This window comes from Ictalurus punctatus, chromosome 3 (assembly GCF_001660625.3).
Source record: "Ictalurus punctatus breed USDA103 chromosome 3, Coco_2.0, whole genome shotgun sequence".
Lineage (NCBI taxonomy): Eukaryota > Metazoa > Chordata > Actinopteri > Siluriformes > Ictaluridae > Ictalurus > Ictalurus punctatus.
This window is the reverse complement of record NC_030418.2, coordinates 31827922-31846014: the sequence shown is the minus strand read 5'-3', so window position 1 is coordinate 31846014 and position 18093 is coordinate 31827922. Positions and strand designations below refer to the sequence as shown.

At 39.3% G+C, this 18093-nt stretch overlaps 1 protein-coding gene across 3 annotated transcripts in view; it reads right to left on the bottom strand.

Moving 5' to 3' along the window:
- Positions 1-4931: 4931 nt before the first annotated feature.
- zgc:152968 (EloA-BP1 and REX1_like domain-containing protein) overlaps positions 4932-18093 on the bottom strand; it is a 15717-nt gene continuing 2555 nt past the window's right edge. Inside the window, exons 2-16 of one of the 3 annotated variants that reach the window (XM_017463189.3) lie at positions 16198-18020; positions 16038-16124; positions 15554-15755; positions 15207-15397; positions 14917-15057; positions 14709-14823; positions 14521-14592; positions 12182-12322; positions 11544-11657; positions 11142-11215; positions 9366-9464; positions 9124-9239; positions 8903-9041; positions 8075-8195; positions 4932-5631 (exon numbers count right to left, since the gene is read on the bottom strand). In XM_017463189.3, the coding sequence (XP_017318678.1) occupies positions 5540-5631; positions 8075-8195; positions 8903-9041; positions 9124-9239; positions 9366-9464; positions 11142-11215; positions 11544-11657; positions 12182-12322; positions 14521-14592; positions 14709-14823; positions 14917-15057; positions 15207-15397; positions 15554-15755; positions 16038-16124; positions 16198-18020 (3527 nt within the window). In that variant the 3' untranslated portion in view covers positions 4932-5539. Of the gene's footprint in view, positions 5632-8074; positions 8196-8268; positions 8356-8902; positions 9042-9123; positions 9240-9365; positions 9465-11141; positions 11216-11543; positions 11658-12181; positions 12323-14520; positions 14593-14708; positions 14824-14916; positions 15058-15206; positions 15398-15553; positions 15756-16037; positions 16125-16197; positions 18021-18093 lie in introns of those variants that run through there. The other 2 variants (XM_053679891.1, XM_053679892.1) reach the window with 2 other exon arrangements.

The following is an 18093-nucleotide window of genomic DNA, read 5'->3' as shown; positions in this document are numbered from 1 at the left end:
GCCCTGTGATGCATCATGAGCAGCAGATCAAAAAGATGCAGTTGGCTTGCTTGACATGTCTCAGGGGAAGCAAATGTTAGCTTTCCCTTTCTCCGGTTGGTAGCTTGACAAAGGAGTGCTGGCTGGTGGGAGGGAATTGGCCAAGACCAAAAATAACTAGAAAACAGGATGAATTAATCAATAAACAAACGTCCATGATGTTCCTGCACTGCAGTTCAAATCGTTAAATGTAAATTTTCTTTCTTTTCACTTTTAGAGGTAATCATATTTATATAATATATAATTCTAGGACCTTACTTGTGAATAAAAGATACATTTCAGGAAATATATATATAATATTTATTACAAAATGTCGATTTCACCGTGTGCCGGATTTTCCAGACGACCACACAAACACAGTCACAAAAAGCAGAAAGGTCCTTGCAGATCAAAAGCAAAACCAAAGCACCAGAACTTTCCAAACCATTTCAGTGATGTGTACTGATGTGGAAACGGGCTGATTGAGTCAGCACGGTTGAACCTGAGGTAACGTTTTCTTTGAGCGACACTCCACCACTCAAACAAAATAAGTGTCCATATGAACTTTTAAAACAGGAAAGTGTGGGGACTGGTATTAATATTGTCATTTTTTTTAAAAAACATATGGACAGTCTAGTAAACTCTCTTGAATGACAATTTAAGTAATTGGACGTCTTACCTCAAGTGAAAACTAAATAAATAATACAGACAGGGTTCAAACTTCTCGGCTTCGGTGAAGCTCTTACCCATCAGACGCTGAGCTACAGTGTGTGTCTGGATTGGATTCTGCCTCGTTTTGAGTCGCTCGAGATAAATCTGACGAACAAATGAAGGAAAACTGAAGTAACTACCATAGATGTGAATGTAGTGTTAAATAAAATCCAAAGAAAGCTTCTTATTACGTTTATGTCAGTCAACCATTTCAGCTTAATTGCTGTCTTAAATCAATTATCACACTACCATTTGGTTATTTGACTTCTAATTAAGACACTCCGAGCCAAATCGTTAATTCATATATTACAAGGCAACGGGTCGAATAAATTAAAGTCGGAACAGATCTAAATAAATTTATTTCTCCAAACCAGGCCGTGATCTACAAATACTTTACATTTACGCTGCGTTTAAATCGCCTGATAATTCCAGGCGTGAGATTGTTCATTCCCGACGCACGACCACTCAATCACACGGCTAATACACTAGCATACATTATGACATCAAATGAAAATGTCACCCATGCATTAATCATGGAGACAGGCCGCTCGTGTACACGGGCAAGTATACACACTCTTGGCTCAAAGAGCGACACCTGGCTTAATTCTACAGTGCCAAGAGCCGTGCGAGTGTGTGTCTGGCCGTTGTTACAGTTGCCCACTGCTGCTGCTGAGCCGTGCCCATCTGCCAATTGGGCCACGTTCTCACAGCTTGTCCAGCATGAGCCCAAACGGAATGGAGCAGCAGTGGCCTGGCATCGCGCCCGGCCATGTCCAAACACCGTTCTGCCAACTCACACGCTGGCCTCGCTCCGTGCCTGCAGAGGCATCCTACATCAGCAGCCCACACACACACACACACACACACACACATACATACACTCACACCTATCAAAAGAGCAGAAAGACAGTGTTGTGTTGAATCTGGAAAGATGTTAATGTGATAACACTGATACGGAATCAGATTATCAGCGCTAGTCCTGCAGACTCAAACTCCAGCAGCCAGTTAAATTCGATTATAGCCTAGTAAGAACTACAATTACCACAACATACAAGTTTATTATCCATTAATCTATCCAGTTTCTATACCGCTATCTGAGCCTATTCTAGGGAACTCAAGGCACAAGGCGGGGGACCCCGTCCAGCCCATCGCAGGGCACAATCCCGCACCCATTAATGCATTGCAGACAATTCTGTGATGCCAATCAGCCTACAGCGTATGTCTTTGGACAGGGAGAGGGAACCGGTGTTCCCGGAGGGAACCTCCAAAGCATGGATGGAGCATGCAAACTCCACACACACATAGACAGGGCGGAGGCAAGAATCGAATCCCCAACCCTGGAGGTGCGAGGCAAATGTGCTAACCACTAAGCCACCATGACCTACAAACACAAGACCACAGTGGTGTTCAATGCTCGATTCTGATTGGTCAGAAGGGGTTTTTATGGTGAGATATTTTTAGGACGCAAGTCACCGCAAATTTGATTATTTCCTAGAAAAACACATCCCAAAGTGTATTTATACACCACAAGAATTTTAATCAATTAAAGAACGACACGTGATACTTTTTATCCGTTTGTAGTTATGTTTAAAGTTAACAATTTGTTCATTGTTTTGGAGCACACTAACTTATAGATAACCTTAAGGCTGACATTCATAATAAAAGCCACAAAACTTCCATTTTGAGTTTATGGGGACTTTAAAGCTGTGGAACATCCAGGAAACAAGTTAGTTCCTGTTATCACTTATATTTAAGAAGTTAGAAATCAGTCACCAGTCACTTCTTTTTTTTTTTTTTTCTTTTCCCTCAGAAGTTAATTAGACAAAAATAAATAAATAAAAACGCAGCTTGTCACGTTACAGAGAAACCAGAAAGAGCAAACCCCTCTCATCTGAAGACTTTCCTATGGAGGAAAACGTAGTTACAGCTTTACCTCAGACTGTTATGAAGCCCTGACACTTGAGAATGTAATATAACGTTAAATACATTTTTCCTCACCGAAAACTAAAAAAAAAAAAAAACTGTTTATGCGGATTGTCCACCATATAAGTCCCTGTGAATTACCTGTTACTACAGAAACCAAACATGTTAGAACACACTCATTCATATAAACCAAGAAACCACAGGATTGTTTTCTTAATAAATGCTCATTTAAATCAGCCACAATTTTCAGTTAAGTTTAGCTGACAGCCCAAAGGTGAAACATTCACATTGTGGCTGGATCTAAAATGTAGAACAGGGTAATAAATTTGCTGCACACTAATTCATTAGTTTAAAAAGTTTTGAGGCAAAAAAAGAAAGAATTCTAATAGAAGAGTGGCAGCCCACCATTTTAATAACTTTCATCCATCCATCTATCTTCAACCGCTTACTCCTTTCCAGGGTCGCAGGGGAACCTGGAGCCTATCCCAGGGAGCATGGGGCACAAGGCGGGGTACACCCTGGACAGGGTGCCAGTCCATCACAGGGCACAATCTCATACACACTTACACACCCATTCATACACTACAGACACACCAATCAGCCTACCATGCATGTCTTTGGACTGGGGGAGGAAACCGGAGTACCCGGAGGAAACCCCCACAGCACGGGGAGAACATGCAAACTCTGCACACACATGGACCCGGCGGGCATCAAACCCCAGACCCTGGAGGTGTGAGGCGAACGTGCTAACCACTAAGCCACCGTGCGCCCCATTTTAATAACGTTTATTTTGTAATGGATAGCTGTGGAGGGTCATTTTGTAGTGTATTTTACTTGTATGAGATTGTCATCATTATATAAAACTAAGAGATACATGAATAAAAATGTATAAGATTTAAAACGGCATTTGTTTGTTTGGTTTAAATGCATGATTTAGCATTGGCGTTTCCAGCACAGAATGGCGGACATTTAGATTTGATCGCTCACACACCCGAGCTAAACCGGAAGTTGACCTGCCACAGTGTTTGAGGCAACGTCCTTAGTACGTGGTGATTTGTACCAAGTTTCAAACGTGATAACCTATAACATGCTTCTTTTTTTTTTTTTTTTTAATAAAAAAGGCCCCACCTTTAGCTTGAATCAATCCTGCACCATGCCACTCTCCTCAGTCTGTCTCCATATCCCAAACTTAATAAAATAAATTAGCGCCTGGAGCAGTTTATTTTATTGATCCTCCGTCACGACCTCGTTAAAACCAATTTAAACCTCCAGCTCATTAACCCAGGAATAAATACCTCATACAGTTTAAATTGTAAACGTGAACTAAAGTATTTGCAAGTTCAATCAGAATAACGACGACACGCTCGTCTCCAAAAAACTCTAGATACCCAATTAGCGCTTTTCTGAACACAAACATCCAGACACTCAACCGAAGAGAAGGAATTGGTAAGGAGCCCATCACAGTCATCTGTGCATTACTCCATAACCTTCATCAATGTTAATTTAGTTGTAAATGAAGTGTAACTAATTGAATGCGCTTTTAAAAAAAAGTTAATCAATGATGTTAGGTGGAGGCATGACTGGGTCAGATACTGAAGAATTTGAAGCCAATTAACTAATTAAAGAATCAACTAAAGTAGTTAACAATTTAGCAGGGCTGCTAAAATGGCAGTACTGATTGATACGCGCACATACATACCTCTCTCTCTCTCTCATATATATATATATATATATATATATATATATATATATATATATAAAAATAAATAAATAAATAAATAAATAATTAATATATATATATATATATATATAAATATATGTATATAAATAATATATATGTATATAAATAATATATATGTATATAAATAATATGTATATAAATAATATATATATAAATAATATATATATAAATAATATATATATAAATAATATATATATAAATAATATATATATAAATAATATATATATAAATAATATATATAAATAATATATATATAAATAATATATATATAATATATAAATATAGTTATATATAGTTATATAGATATCTCTCTCTCTGCTAAAATGGCAGTACTGATCGATTTTATATATAGTTAGGTAGATATATACATCTGTCTGTCTGTCTAGGTGTATATATCTACCTGTACATATATAAAATCAATCAGTACTGCCATTTTAGCATATAGATTTTTTATTATTTCATTTTATTTTATTTATTTATTTATTTTATTTTATTTATTTTTTTTTGGGGGGGGGGGGGGGGGTGAGAAAATTGACAACACCAGATAATTGCAGTGCCTTTACTTTCTTTTCCAACATCCCAAAGTGCACAAGTATACTTTTTCGCCCATAGTGCAAATGTGACTGTTTATTTCATAAACATTTCACAAAACAAAATTCAAAACTCTCAGAAAAAGAAAGAAAAAAAAACATGAAATTGTACTTTTCCTTATCGCGGAAGTGGCAGCCTTAAGCCTACACCTTTGGTATCTTTAGTATTTATCGTTTACTTAGAAAGATTTACTCTAAAGTTTGATTACAATCAAATTATACACCTTAAGTCATTTTATATAACTTCAAAAAGTGCACTATTTCCACATTTCCAGCTGAATTGTATGTATTAAACTGTACAAATGATCAAGACTACCACCGCAGCAACACAGAAAGGTAACCTGCTTTCGAAAAGTGACTAATCAACAAAACAAAAAGGTGTCAAAGGTATTAGCTATATGAGGAAACAATTCATCACGTCTATGCTTAAATTCCCAGTAGCTATAATACAGACAGCAGGTGAAGATTGTTATAATAAAGCAAAGGTTTTGAGTCTAATTTTACAATTATACAGAAGTGCACACTAGGGCAATGATGAGATTTCTTCTGCACGAGGTCACCATCTCTTCCCTTTACCATCCTCTTTCACCTTCCAGAGCATGAGCTCCATGCACGCTGTCGCGTCCTCTTTGGTGTCATGTCCCTCCACTGTGAGACATGAAGGACAAACACTGAAATAACATGCACTGAAAATGGAGAAATAATCCTTTTGTTTAGTCCCTACTTACCAAGATTACACATCATGTACAGACTGTAATTTTGGCTCATTCGGCAGACTATACACCATTACACACCAGATTGTTGCACAGACTACACAATAACTGTGGAGCGTATTGTTAGAGTGTAATTTTGGTTTAGAAGCTTAGTCCAAAATTAAACTGAAAAAATTTCTACAGCAGATTTCCAAAGGAAGTGAAGACATGCATCCAATTCATAATAAAGAAAGCACTCTTTGTAAATTTGCAACACACATTTAGGTCAATTATGCATTGTTTATCATATACCAGATGTACAAATATTATATACCACTGTAAAAGTGATATTCAGCCACTGTCTATTTCACCTCCCAAAAAGCAAACAAATTTAATTTATTACAAAAAAAAATAAAAAATTAGACAGATGATCGTGGGATGAAACAAAACAAGCTGAACCAAAACTTTAGCTAGCCCGCTAGCCTATAAATGCAATAGCCTCATCATTGAGCCATAACAAAATGACGTCGTTATACACGTCAATGTATAACGTATGGCATGACCAGAAAAAGTTGGATTTATCAGAAAACTTGCCTCGGGTGTTGTCACTGTTTGTAGGATTACCAGAGCGATAAAATTTTCAAACTACTCTAGTTTGGTGTCACTAGCAAAGGGGAGACACAGCTAAGCTATCATTGTATGGGTTTAGCTGCTACAGTGCCATGCAAAATACATTATATTTCCTTCTGCTCTGTTTAGATCATGTTCACGTAAACTGGAACTCTTATAGACATTTACACACCTTGCTTTCCTGCTCAGAATGAGAGGATGTTACTGTTTCAGTTTCAACTCCTTTACTGGTTAAAAAAAATAACAGTGTATATCCACTCACAATGACTGTGTGAGCTAGCGTTTGGCAGAACTGAAAGCAGTCAGCCACTAAGACATGAGTATTTCCATGTATTTTCCTGTAAATCCGGTCTGATTGGTCTCGCCTGCGTTCACTGAAGATATAACAGTATCAGTGATATATCAGTGTTTAAGTCTAAGCTTAAAACATATTTGTTTACTCAAGCCTACCCTGACTAGATTCTGTTCTACTACTTCGCAGTCATAATTATCTTTTTTCTCCCTCTCTCCTTTCGCCGAGCCCCACACGAATTTATGGAGATACTAGAGATCCAGATCCTCTCTGCCTCTGGATGGAGCTCAAATCTTCTTTAATTCCAGACTGCTGGACTACGGCTGCTCTTAACGGCATACAGACTTCATATAAATCCATAATGAACTTTTTCACAATATCTGTTGTTACCCAGACGAGGATGGGTTCCCTTCTGAGTCGGGTTCCTCTCAAGGTTTCTTCCTCTTAAAACATCTTAGGGAGTTTTTCCTCGCCACCGTCGCCACTCAGTGGCTTGCTCAGTTGGGATAAATTCGCACCTTTAATATCTGTATACCATGTTGATATTTCTGTAAAGCTGCTTTGAGACAATGTCTATTGTAAAAAGCGCTATACAAATAAAATTGAATTGAATTGAATATAAAATTACAGGCAGTCTTCTTTTACTGACCGTTATGTAGTAACATGTAGTAACAAACCGCTCCAAGTGGAGAATTATTCTGGGCTAAAGAAAAAAAAGTCTTCAATATATACCCAACTCTGGTGCTCTACATGTTGCTGTATATATATGAATTATGCTGCATGAATGTGAAAGCTACTCATTCTCGTAGTTCTCGTTATTGTCATAAATAAAGAGTAGGAATGCAAGACCATTTGAGGACCGTAGTGGAAAATTACTCAAGAAAAAGAATTCGGTTTAAAATATGTATTGATCAAATATTTTTAAAACATTACTGTACAGTTTGAGGTGCTAGTCAATGTTGAACAGGGGATACTTTGAATGACTGACCACTGAGCTGGTTTTGAATAGCCGGTGGGATGCTTCTGCTGAAAGCTGAACTTGTTGGACAGCGTTGATTAATGTGCAAATCCCATGAACCGAATTAAAATGTTGATAATTGACATTTTATGTGACGTGATACACAGCAACCTTGCTCCAATGGGGATGGAAAAGGGGATGCCTGTTTTACAAGTGGGATCATGTCTAATTTTTTGGAAAACAGGAGAGATGGCATCTCCATGGAACAGCCTCTTCAATGAAACCCATTCGCCCTCCGTCTATAAACTATGATTAGCTTAGGTCATCAGGTAAGCGATTGCACTACCTTTTCCATTTCTCGTTAAAGGAACCGAAAGGAAAAGGGAGTAGTAACTAGGTGCAGATAAATGCACAGTAATGAGGAGATTACTCAGCAGCTCCCGGTGTGAGGCAGCCTCAGTCACACGGTTGATTGAAGATGGGTTTAACGGGGCAAATGATTCAATCAGCTAAACCTACCGCTCTCTTGGATTATCTTCCTCAGATACTCGGCTGTCAAGCTTCTGAGCTGTCTCTTGTGCGGCGGACCCAGGCGATGGGGGAACACCACAGACGTGTCGACCACCGTGCTGTGGATAATCTAAACAAACAAACAAAATGAGGAGTTACACAGTTCTTGCAATTGGGTATTTTCTCCCTTCTCTTACTTTTGTACCCTAGAGGGCAGTAGCTGAGATAAGTCAACACGTGATGGTGTTAGAACGTGGAACACCATGTCTTGGTCTTGCTAGAGACGATGTCTAAACAAACAGAATAAAGAACACCAAGGAGCTATCAAAACAAACCATGGACAAAGTTTTGGAAACGTATCAATCAAGGTTTGGCTATAAAAACATCCCGAAACAAAAAAACATCTCGGAGAACATCATTAAATCCACCAAAGGTCAAGATATTAAAAAGTTCATGGGGTGTGAATTCTTATTCAAGGCACTGTAAACACAGTAATGGGTTTGATTTCACCATCATCAGATGCACTATGTCCAGATATTTAGCCCAAGCTCCAAGGTGCTTATGTTCCTTTTATATATATATATATATATATATATATATATATATATATATATATATATATATATATATATATATATATATATATATATATATATATATATATATATATATATATATATATATATACACACATACATACATACATATACACACACATATTTATTAGGTGTTTTGGAAGCCAGTTCTTTTCTGGTCTGCTCAATGCTCAAATTGATGAAAGAAACCACAACAGCATAATAAATAAAATAAAAATTATTATTTTTTTAAAACCCTCACTTTCAGAGCAGAGAGATCATTTTCCAAACCATGCCCAACGAGAATGGTTCCCTCGCTGATGAAGCTCAAAAGCACAGCTTGCACATCTTGCAAAGATGAACTGCTGTTCTTCACATCCTCCTCACTGACTCCTGAGAACCTGGGCAAGAAGAATACCACTTCATCCCTCTTGCTCATTATGGTACTTGCAGTCATTTCAGTGATTATCATCTCAAGTATACCTGGTGTTGTAGTCGATGACCTCATTAGTAGGCTTAACAAAGGTGTCATAGATGACCTGCAGACTGCTGTTCACCACCGTGACCCTCACCAGTTCCAGACCCTGCGTGGTATAGCACTGAAGAAGGAACGAGACAGAACAGGAGTCATGCTTAGGGAAACCTCACGTTTTACTGATGTACTTATTCTGGTAAATAAGTAACAGTTGTTATCTATTAAATAATGGTTAGATTCATATTGTTACCATTTCAGTATCAATAGCATAAATCCCTGGGCAGCCCGCATGAGTCTGAGAGAGGCTGCTGACAAAGCCTTGGAGACTCACTGCATCATGGACATGGAGCTACAGAGGACACAGTATAGTTTAATTCACACCATACTTTCTTGTTGTTGCTTGAAGTGACAAATAGTGAAGTACAAAAAATAAAAGACAACTCACAGCATGTCGTTTAAAACAAAAGATTTCAAGACAGGGTTATAATAACCAGCTTGCAGTAACAGAACAGTTATTTTGGGGGTATAATATAGGTGCTTTGGGACAGGGCTGCTGTGAGAAGTGGGCGTTCAGATTACGTTCATGAGGGCGGTTAGATAGGAAGCTCGCAGAACAAATAAAAGGCACGTTGATTAACATGGGAGTGTACTGGCTCCTTGTACACAAAACATTCAAGCACTCAATCATTACTAATTGTAATTTAGTAATTGCTTTATCCTGGTTAGCTACTAATTTGTTTACATGATGGGAAACACAACCAAGTAAGTTCATTAGAAAACATCACAAGCAAGCTCAAACAAAAATAATAACTGGGGCAGTAATCAGGGGCAGGACTTTTTGCCGGAGCAAGCGGGATTCATCAAGAATGTTTGCTATGGAGCCCTGCACGTGTGGGTAAAAAAATAAAATACATCCGTCTACACTGTGGCCACGAATTAAGAATTCGTTCCCACGACTGAATTCGGAAGGCTGTTTTATTAATTAATTCCCCTCAATTTAGGCAAATCGTGGCCACGTTTGACCAATTCGTGCCTGGAATTTCACAAATCCATTGTCCTTTTCCTGTGTTGTGATTAAGGGACGTCTATAGCTGCAGTTATGGACAGAGATAATTTGAGTTTTATTTTGAGTTGGGAATGAGTTATACAAACATTCTCAAAAGCCTTGCATTGTATGGAATCTTTAAGTGAGAAGCAACTACATCACATATTGAGAGCCGCAGGGGCTTTACCGGCAACGATGTAGTGGAGACTTGGGGGCTCAAGCTTCGGCTCTGGCAAGCGTAGGAGTTAACGGTGTCCGGCAGAGAGAATAATCCTTACTTCTTTTTTTTGATAGGAATACCTTGTTGCAAACACTTTGCATACATCTACCAATATCCATGATCTCTTTCAGGGCCTTGCAGCTGATCAACAAGGACGTCAATACCAGCCCTAAAGTCACCATATCGTCGCCAGTAAAGCCGCCTGGCTCTCGATATGTGATGTAGGCACGGATTTTGGCCACTTTTACCTGAAACGGGGAACGAATTCTTAATTCGCGACCACGATACATTATTGTTTTTTTTTTTACCTGCATGGCACGCGTGGGTCTCCGTGGTTTGCAGATAGCACTGGTCAGAATTACACTGGGGTGCTGGATTTCCATTTATTTATTTATTTGAAGGCACGGCATCCAAGCTCAGCTCTAATATCATGCTTCACAGTTTAAATAGCTTTAATTCCACAAGCCAGACCGCTAATTATTACTAGAGAGTACTTTTGTCAATAACTGTGGCAAAGAGCTCATGTGACTTACTGGATGAGGATCTCTAATTTACTCACCACTAACTAATTCAAACTGACAAAATTAACCATGTTAATTTTTTGCTCTGAAAATCTTGAGTAAAAGGGTTGTTTTCTCACTAGCAACTGTTGCACATGGTCAGTGAGATTGCAGTCCGATTCTGAAGAATTTGTCCTGCTAAGTGTACAATGCATTTCAAATCGACTGTAGATGGAGCGTTTGAGACCAAGAGTAGTGTACCTTGAACACTTGGCACCCAGGCGACCCGACTGCGTTCTCGCAGCAGCTATAGCGCGTCTCCACACCTCCTGGTACTGTGAGAAACAACAAATGGAAATATTTATGTACACTCGAAAGGTTGTGGGCACCTCAGTTTTCTAAATATTTCATAATATCCAGAGGGTTGGAGAGCTGTTTGGAGAGGAGAAAAAAAAAAAAAAAATCTCTCAAATGTTTCTATTCAGTTCTTTCCAGAGCAACTTGAGTGGTTTAAGTTCAGATGATGATGTAGTCAGTATTGGAGTGGGCAGGCCAAAAAGTCTTTAACATGAGGTGTGTTTGTGTCCCCAGATATTTGCCTGGCAGTGTTGATATATAAAATATGTCTGGTAAAGACAGTTCTTCACTTAATCCCCTTCTCACCTCTGTTTTCCATGACTTTCCCATAATGATAGTTGCACTCTTCTTTGCGAGTGTGCTTTCCTGCCTGGCTAATGCAGAAAGAAGTTCCACAGCGACAGCAGATTCTCCTGGAAACTGCAGCAATTGACCACATTGGTTATCCAACATTCACACTGAAAGTGATTGTTGTGCATTCGCGCCAAATGTTTTCCAACTGAATTCTACATTTAGAAAAATAAAAATAAAATAATAAAAAAAAAAGATTAAATTGCTCAACGAGGCAGATTTCAGACCCTGGAGAGACACAGTAATGTAGAGCTTATGCGAATCTAATCGGTCCGATCCAAATTTTCAGCAGCGTGTGAACATTAAATCCAGATGTCATCAGAAGTCACCTCGCAAACACTTTAAATCTCAAATCCGAATACATTCTTCGGAGTTTCCATTTTGGGAAACGCTTAAACGTTTAACGGAGAACCATACGACAAAAGGATTTCCATCTCCAAAACCCCCTTAGGAAGCACAGAACCTTCGATTATCCAAAGAATCCTTGAGGAACACCTTGCTAGGTTCATCTCCATGAGAAATATTACAAACTGTTCAACTACATCTTGAAATTTTGTTTGGAATTTTCTAAAATGTTCTTTCAGAGGACTCACCGTCAGCGCTGCCCTTTTTGGTGTCACCATACTGAATGGCGAATCCAGGTTTATCAGGGTGTTTGTGAGGATAGTTATTCTCCCTCAACATGGCCTCGGTTAGAACATGCTCCTTCAGCTGATCGTATAGTGTGGTGTCACCTAGTGTTGAAAAGAAGTGTGGACAATACAGACATAAGCACCAGTTATAATACAATATACATACATAAACACACATCTATATCTAGCTACATCTTCGTGATGATCTGCTCAACTCATCCACATGACTGCTCTAGGGATGGCACCGAATAGGAATACATTATTCAGAATCAACAGATCATGTGATCTAAACAGACACAAAAGAATTGTACACTTCATATCTGTATTTATTTTTTCATTTTTTGCCAGAAGGATAGACACCGTTTTGCACACCTGTAGATGCAATCATGCAAGCAGGAAGTTTTTACTTTCATGTGAGTGAGCAGTCAGATATGAAGCTCGTGGGACAAAGAAAGAGCATCTTCATTAACACGGATGGTGCATTTACAGTACAGCCTTCATTCATCCTTAGTAACTGCCTGGTCAGGGTAATGGTGCTTTAAATGTAGTTTACTAGCTTATGTAGACCTATATTTTGAGAAAAAAAAAAAAAAAAAAAAAAAAAAAAAAAAAAACCTGCACAAGTGGGATTAAATAAATAAATAAATAAAATAAATACATACATAAAAACATGTCCAATTTAGGCCACATCCACTTCAGGATTAAATCTGAATAAGATGCAAATTAAGGCTGGATATGATGAATTTGATGTAATATTAATCGTTATAAATTATGTGACAACATTTTTGAGATATTGAAGTTTTGTTCAACTTTTTAAAATAATTTTGTATGATGCAACACTACCAAGTATCATATGATATTTTACCCATGCCATGGGCACTGACACACCCCCATACTATGACAGATGCTGGCTTTTGGACCTGAAGCTGATAACAGCTTGGATGGTCCTTTTCCTCTTTGACCCGGAGAACACGACAGCTGTTTTGTCCAAAAACTATTTGCAAAAACTAGTTGACTCGTCGAACGACAAAACACGAGTCCACTGTGCTACTGTCCATCTCATGAGACCGGGCCCAGAGAAGTCGGCGGCGCTTCTGGACAGTGTTGATGTATGGCATCTGCTTTGCATAGTAAAGCCTTAACTTGTATCTGCGGATGCAGTGGCGAATGGTGTTGACTGACAAAGATTTACCTAAATATTTCCGAGCCCATGTCAGGATATCCATTACAGACTCATGACGGTTTTTAAGACAGTGACATCTGAGGGATCAGAGACCATGTGCATTCAGAAGTGGTTTTCGGCCTTGCCCTTTACGCACCTAGGTTTGACCGGAGTCCTGGAATATTTTGATTATATTGTGCACTGTAGAAGGTGAAATGCCCAAAATCCTACCGATTTGCTTTTGGCTAATGTTGTTCTCAAAGTGTCGGATTATTCACGGACATATCTGTTCACAGATTGGCGAGCCTCGACCCATCCTGAAGAACTAGACCTTTTTTTGGAGGCTCCTTATATACTATGATTGGATGATTGCCTCACCTGTTTCACATCACCTTCTTATTTCAACCGGTCACATCGCCATTAGTCCTAAATTGCCCCTGTCCCAACTATTTTGGAACATGTTGCATGCATCAATTTCAAAATAAACATTTATCTTTTAAAAAAATAAATAAATAAAAAATAAACTATGCAGTTGATTAGCTAAAACATCACATACCTCGTCTTTATACATATTTTGTTTGAATACAAGTCCAAGTACATTTACAAAATCACTCCTCTTTGTTTTCCTTAGCATTTTCCATACTGTCCCAACTTTTTCAGAATCGGGGTTGTATTTTCCCACCGATTTGATTTGATGGATACTTCACAAAAGTCTAGGTTTACGACCTGAAAAGTAAAGCGATCATCACGAAGTTCTACTTCCATTTCTTTTCAGGAGCATGACTGCCATTCACTTGGAAAACTAAAGCTCATATTAAGATTAGCACACTTACTGAGAGAATTATTACACAAGATTAGGTGAATCACTTAATACCCATATAATTGGCACGTGAATTGAATATGGTGACATATGATCAATCAGTCGCATCACCGTTTTGTCAGTTTGAGTACTGAGCCGTCCAAAAGCAAACTAATCTAGTACACGATCACTCTACTGTACATACAGAGCACTAAGTGTATTCCCTAAAGGATGGTCCACTAAGCATTTATACATAATGAATCGGATAAAATTGATATTAATACCAGGAGGATGGACACTTTAATGTGACCCTGAAATAAAAGCTAATGGCACTCTTACCATTTTGCAGGAGTGCTTGAGAACTGAGTGGCACATTTCCTCTAGACGCTTGTGCATCTCTTTCACTGGAAACTATATGGTGAAAATAGGGCCAGTAAAACTGTTTGAGATTAGCATATTCCATGAAAGGTTATCTAAAAACATTACAGGCAAATTGCTGTTAAGAACCATCCATCAAATCTGCATACATTTGGCAGGAGCGGCATTTTGATTTTTAAGCCTCTTGAGTGCATTCACTGCTATGCTTAGATACTTCAGTTTATTGACGCTGCGATCAAACAAAGTCTTCTCTTCTGCTAGGGCCTGCAATAAAAAAGGTGAAAAAAAAAAAGAGTATTTATAAACCATAGTGTGCCACAAAGATGACGCACATCTGTTTTCCTTTTTCTCACAAACCTTTTCAAAGGCATCTTGCACGGTGGCGGATGTTTTCAGGAACTCCTCCACGAACAGATTTACGTACCGCTGCCGTACATCGTGAGGAACCTTTACGCCAACCTCTGATCGTCCTTTTGCTTTGCGCTTGGTGGGAATTGACTGAATGATTGAACATTTATGGGACAGGTTTAAATTATTCATTTGCTGGTTTTATTCTTCAGTCGGGTCAATTAATATAAAAACAAAATGTATCCTCAAGAGAGAAAAACCGAGAAAGATCACGGCCTTGTTTAGCAAGCTGTACCTACCTTTGCAGGTGTGTAGTTGGCTGGTTTGGTAGGCTGTGGTTTTGGGGCTAGTGGATGGACTGGACGTGCTGCAGGCATAGCAACAGCAGGGATTAGTGTGACCGGTACAGCACAGCTCCCTTCGGGGACAATCAGGTGAAGGTTTGGGCCGATTTGCCAGGTCGCTCCAACTGGGAAGATGTTTGCATAGTCTAGAAATGGAAATATCGTTTAAGAACAGTTTTTCAAACACTTAAGTCTGTTATTTAAACAAGGTACTACGGTAGTAAAGAAATGTAATACGCTTTGCAAAGTTATCGCCTTCCAAGACAAGGTTTGGACATCGCTACTCTAATGAGATTACTCACTGTTTGGCACAGCAGTTGGATGAATGACAGTAGATGTGAGGACTCGCTTGGGTGCATTGGCTGCAATGAAGGATTGGCACCCTTTCACTGCTGCCGTGAGAGATGTTGCTCTCTTCTGACACTGCTGACTCCGGCTGGGCATGGGCAGCTGGGAACCGCCATCTCTAAGGGGCACGATGACCTGTGCTTTGCTCTTACTGACCTGTTGAGTGGTCAAGATATAAAAATCACCAAATATAATTCATATAGGATCAATTGTCGTTCTCAACAGACCCGATCAAGGTACTGTACCTGAACATCTACAGTCTCATCTGGTTTTGGTGGACTGTGAGTCTTAATATGATAAAAACCGTTGACCAACTGGGTTTTAGAACATAAAGGTGTGTTGTGCAAATTGCATCAATAATAGCTCACAAAGTAATGTTACTAATTACACTGATATGCAAACTAGCATTCAAGGATCCTAAATTAAGCACAGTCTTACCTCAAACTTTGCTATATGGGCTACTCTCTTTTTCTCAGCAAGAGCTGGCTTGACCATCTCAGCCTCAGACATCTTTGAAACCTCTTCCTACAAAATAAGGACAATGATAAATTTCCTCCTTCCTGGTTGAGTCCAACCCATTGTACACCCATCCACTTACTGGCATGTCACCTTGAACTGTGGGATCTTCAGCCTGGTTGGCTTCCATAAAGATTCTGTAGCACTCTTCCATTGGATCACTCTCTGAAAGGTCTAGGTCTGAATAATTGAGCTCTTCTGAAGAACTAGAGTCAACTGTTATCTTATCATCTGTTACACCCAGTAGAGCAGGTGGTTTCTCCAGGATCTGACCCCCAGTCAAATCCATAGATGTAGCAGCTGGGTTTAGCTCCATCTGTGGAGAAGGGACCATTGCTGTGTCAGTTCCAGAAATGTACAGAGGTACGTTCTGAACAGGTTCAGCTGGGACTTTATGTGCAAATGGGCAGTTTGTTTCAACAGAAGTTGGAATGTTCTTGCAAGATCCAGGATCCTTATTTATGGCTGGTAAAGAGGAAGTGGTGGAAGGGTAATCCTGAAATACTGATGTCTTTTGTGGGATCTCTGAGTGTGTAAGGGGCATGGTGTCCATTTTGTTAACGTAACCCGAGAGCCAGTTATTTGGTTTTATCTCTGGTTCTATTTGCCTTTGCAGCTTTTGTGCGACAGGCTGTAAAGAATAATCTCCATGTATCTTTGAGCAACTGGGAGCAGAATGGACAGGGTCAAGGAGGAGAGCATCCACATCTTGAAGGCAAGTGATGTTCTCACTTTCACGTCTCAGGTGGTCCAGGCAAATGGAAATATCGTCTAGAACATTTTCAATATCTTGTGCTTTCTCTTCATGAACACCAGCATTCACGCTGTTTGCAGGAGTAGGTTTTTCCGATTGGAAAACCTGTGAAAAACATGCCACTGAAGAGGACCTTGCATGTTCATGCAATTCTGGAGAATTGACAGTCGCATAGTTCAAGATCTTCTCCTCGCATTCGTCATTCTTGGATGCAGCAGAGTTTTGTTTCAAGCTCTTATGAAGCACTTGATTATTTTCTGCAGGTGAGGCATCAATCTCCATCATCCCCTTGGATGATTCTGCTTCTTCCTTGGCCATCCTGGGATGAACTGAGGGTTTTTGTTCATCTTCAATAGGTATACTTCCAACAGCGAGTACTCTTACAGAAGGCATTTTTTCCTTTTGCAGCATGGGGTGTCTTCGTTTTACCAAATCAGTCTCCATGTTCAAAGACTCCTGTTGTTCACTGATGCTAGTCATACCCGTCTTCAATGGCTTAATCTTTTCTGCTTTGTTTTCTATGTCAGTGTCAAGATGGGCCATTTCTGAAGATTCGCTGGTTATATTCATAAAATGTGCATTTTCACTGGCTGATGAGCTCTGTATCGGAGATCCCTTGTTCCCATCATTTTCAAAGGTTGGAATGTCAATGACTAGTTCCCCCTCCTCATCAGAATCCTCAAAATTGCAAGGAGGACTGGGAACTGGATCAGCAGACACACTCTTACCCTTTCCTTTGTCCCGCTGATCATGTTCCACATCAGCTTTATTGGTCGACTTCATTTTATCTGTTGAACTGCCAGATCGCAGATCAGCAGAAAAATTAGAACAAGGGTCATATTCCAGATCAGTTTTGGGTTTGGTGCGATCAACAACATATTTGCGGGCACCACCGGTGGCCTTCTTACATTTTAGCTGGTTTCCATTCTGGTCTTTAGACAAAGTTTTTCTGGTCACAAGATATTCTTCTGAGCTAGCACCGGCACTCTCAGCCTGTTCAGACTGGTAGCGGGACAGTCTTTTTTGTTCCTTCTCCACTTCATTTCTAACTGCTTCAATCTGTTTGTTGATCCTTTCCAGCTCTGAAAGACAAGTGTGGCTCTGTTCCTGGTTGTGGAAGTTTCTTCTAGCAGCGGTATGATTGCCATGACCTAGGGCAAAGTTTTAAGTGAAAAAAACTGTTGCAGTTTAATAAGTTAAGCTTGTAAAACATCTGTCCAAGAA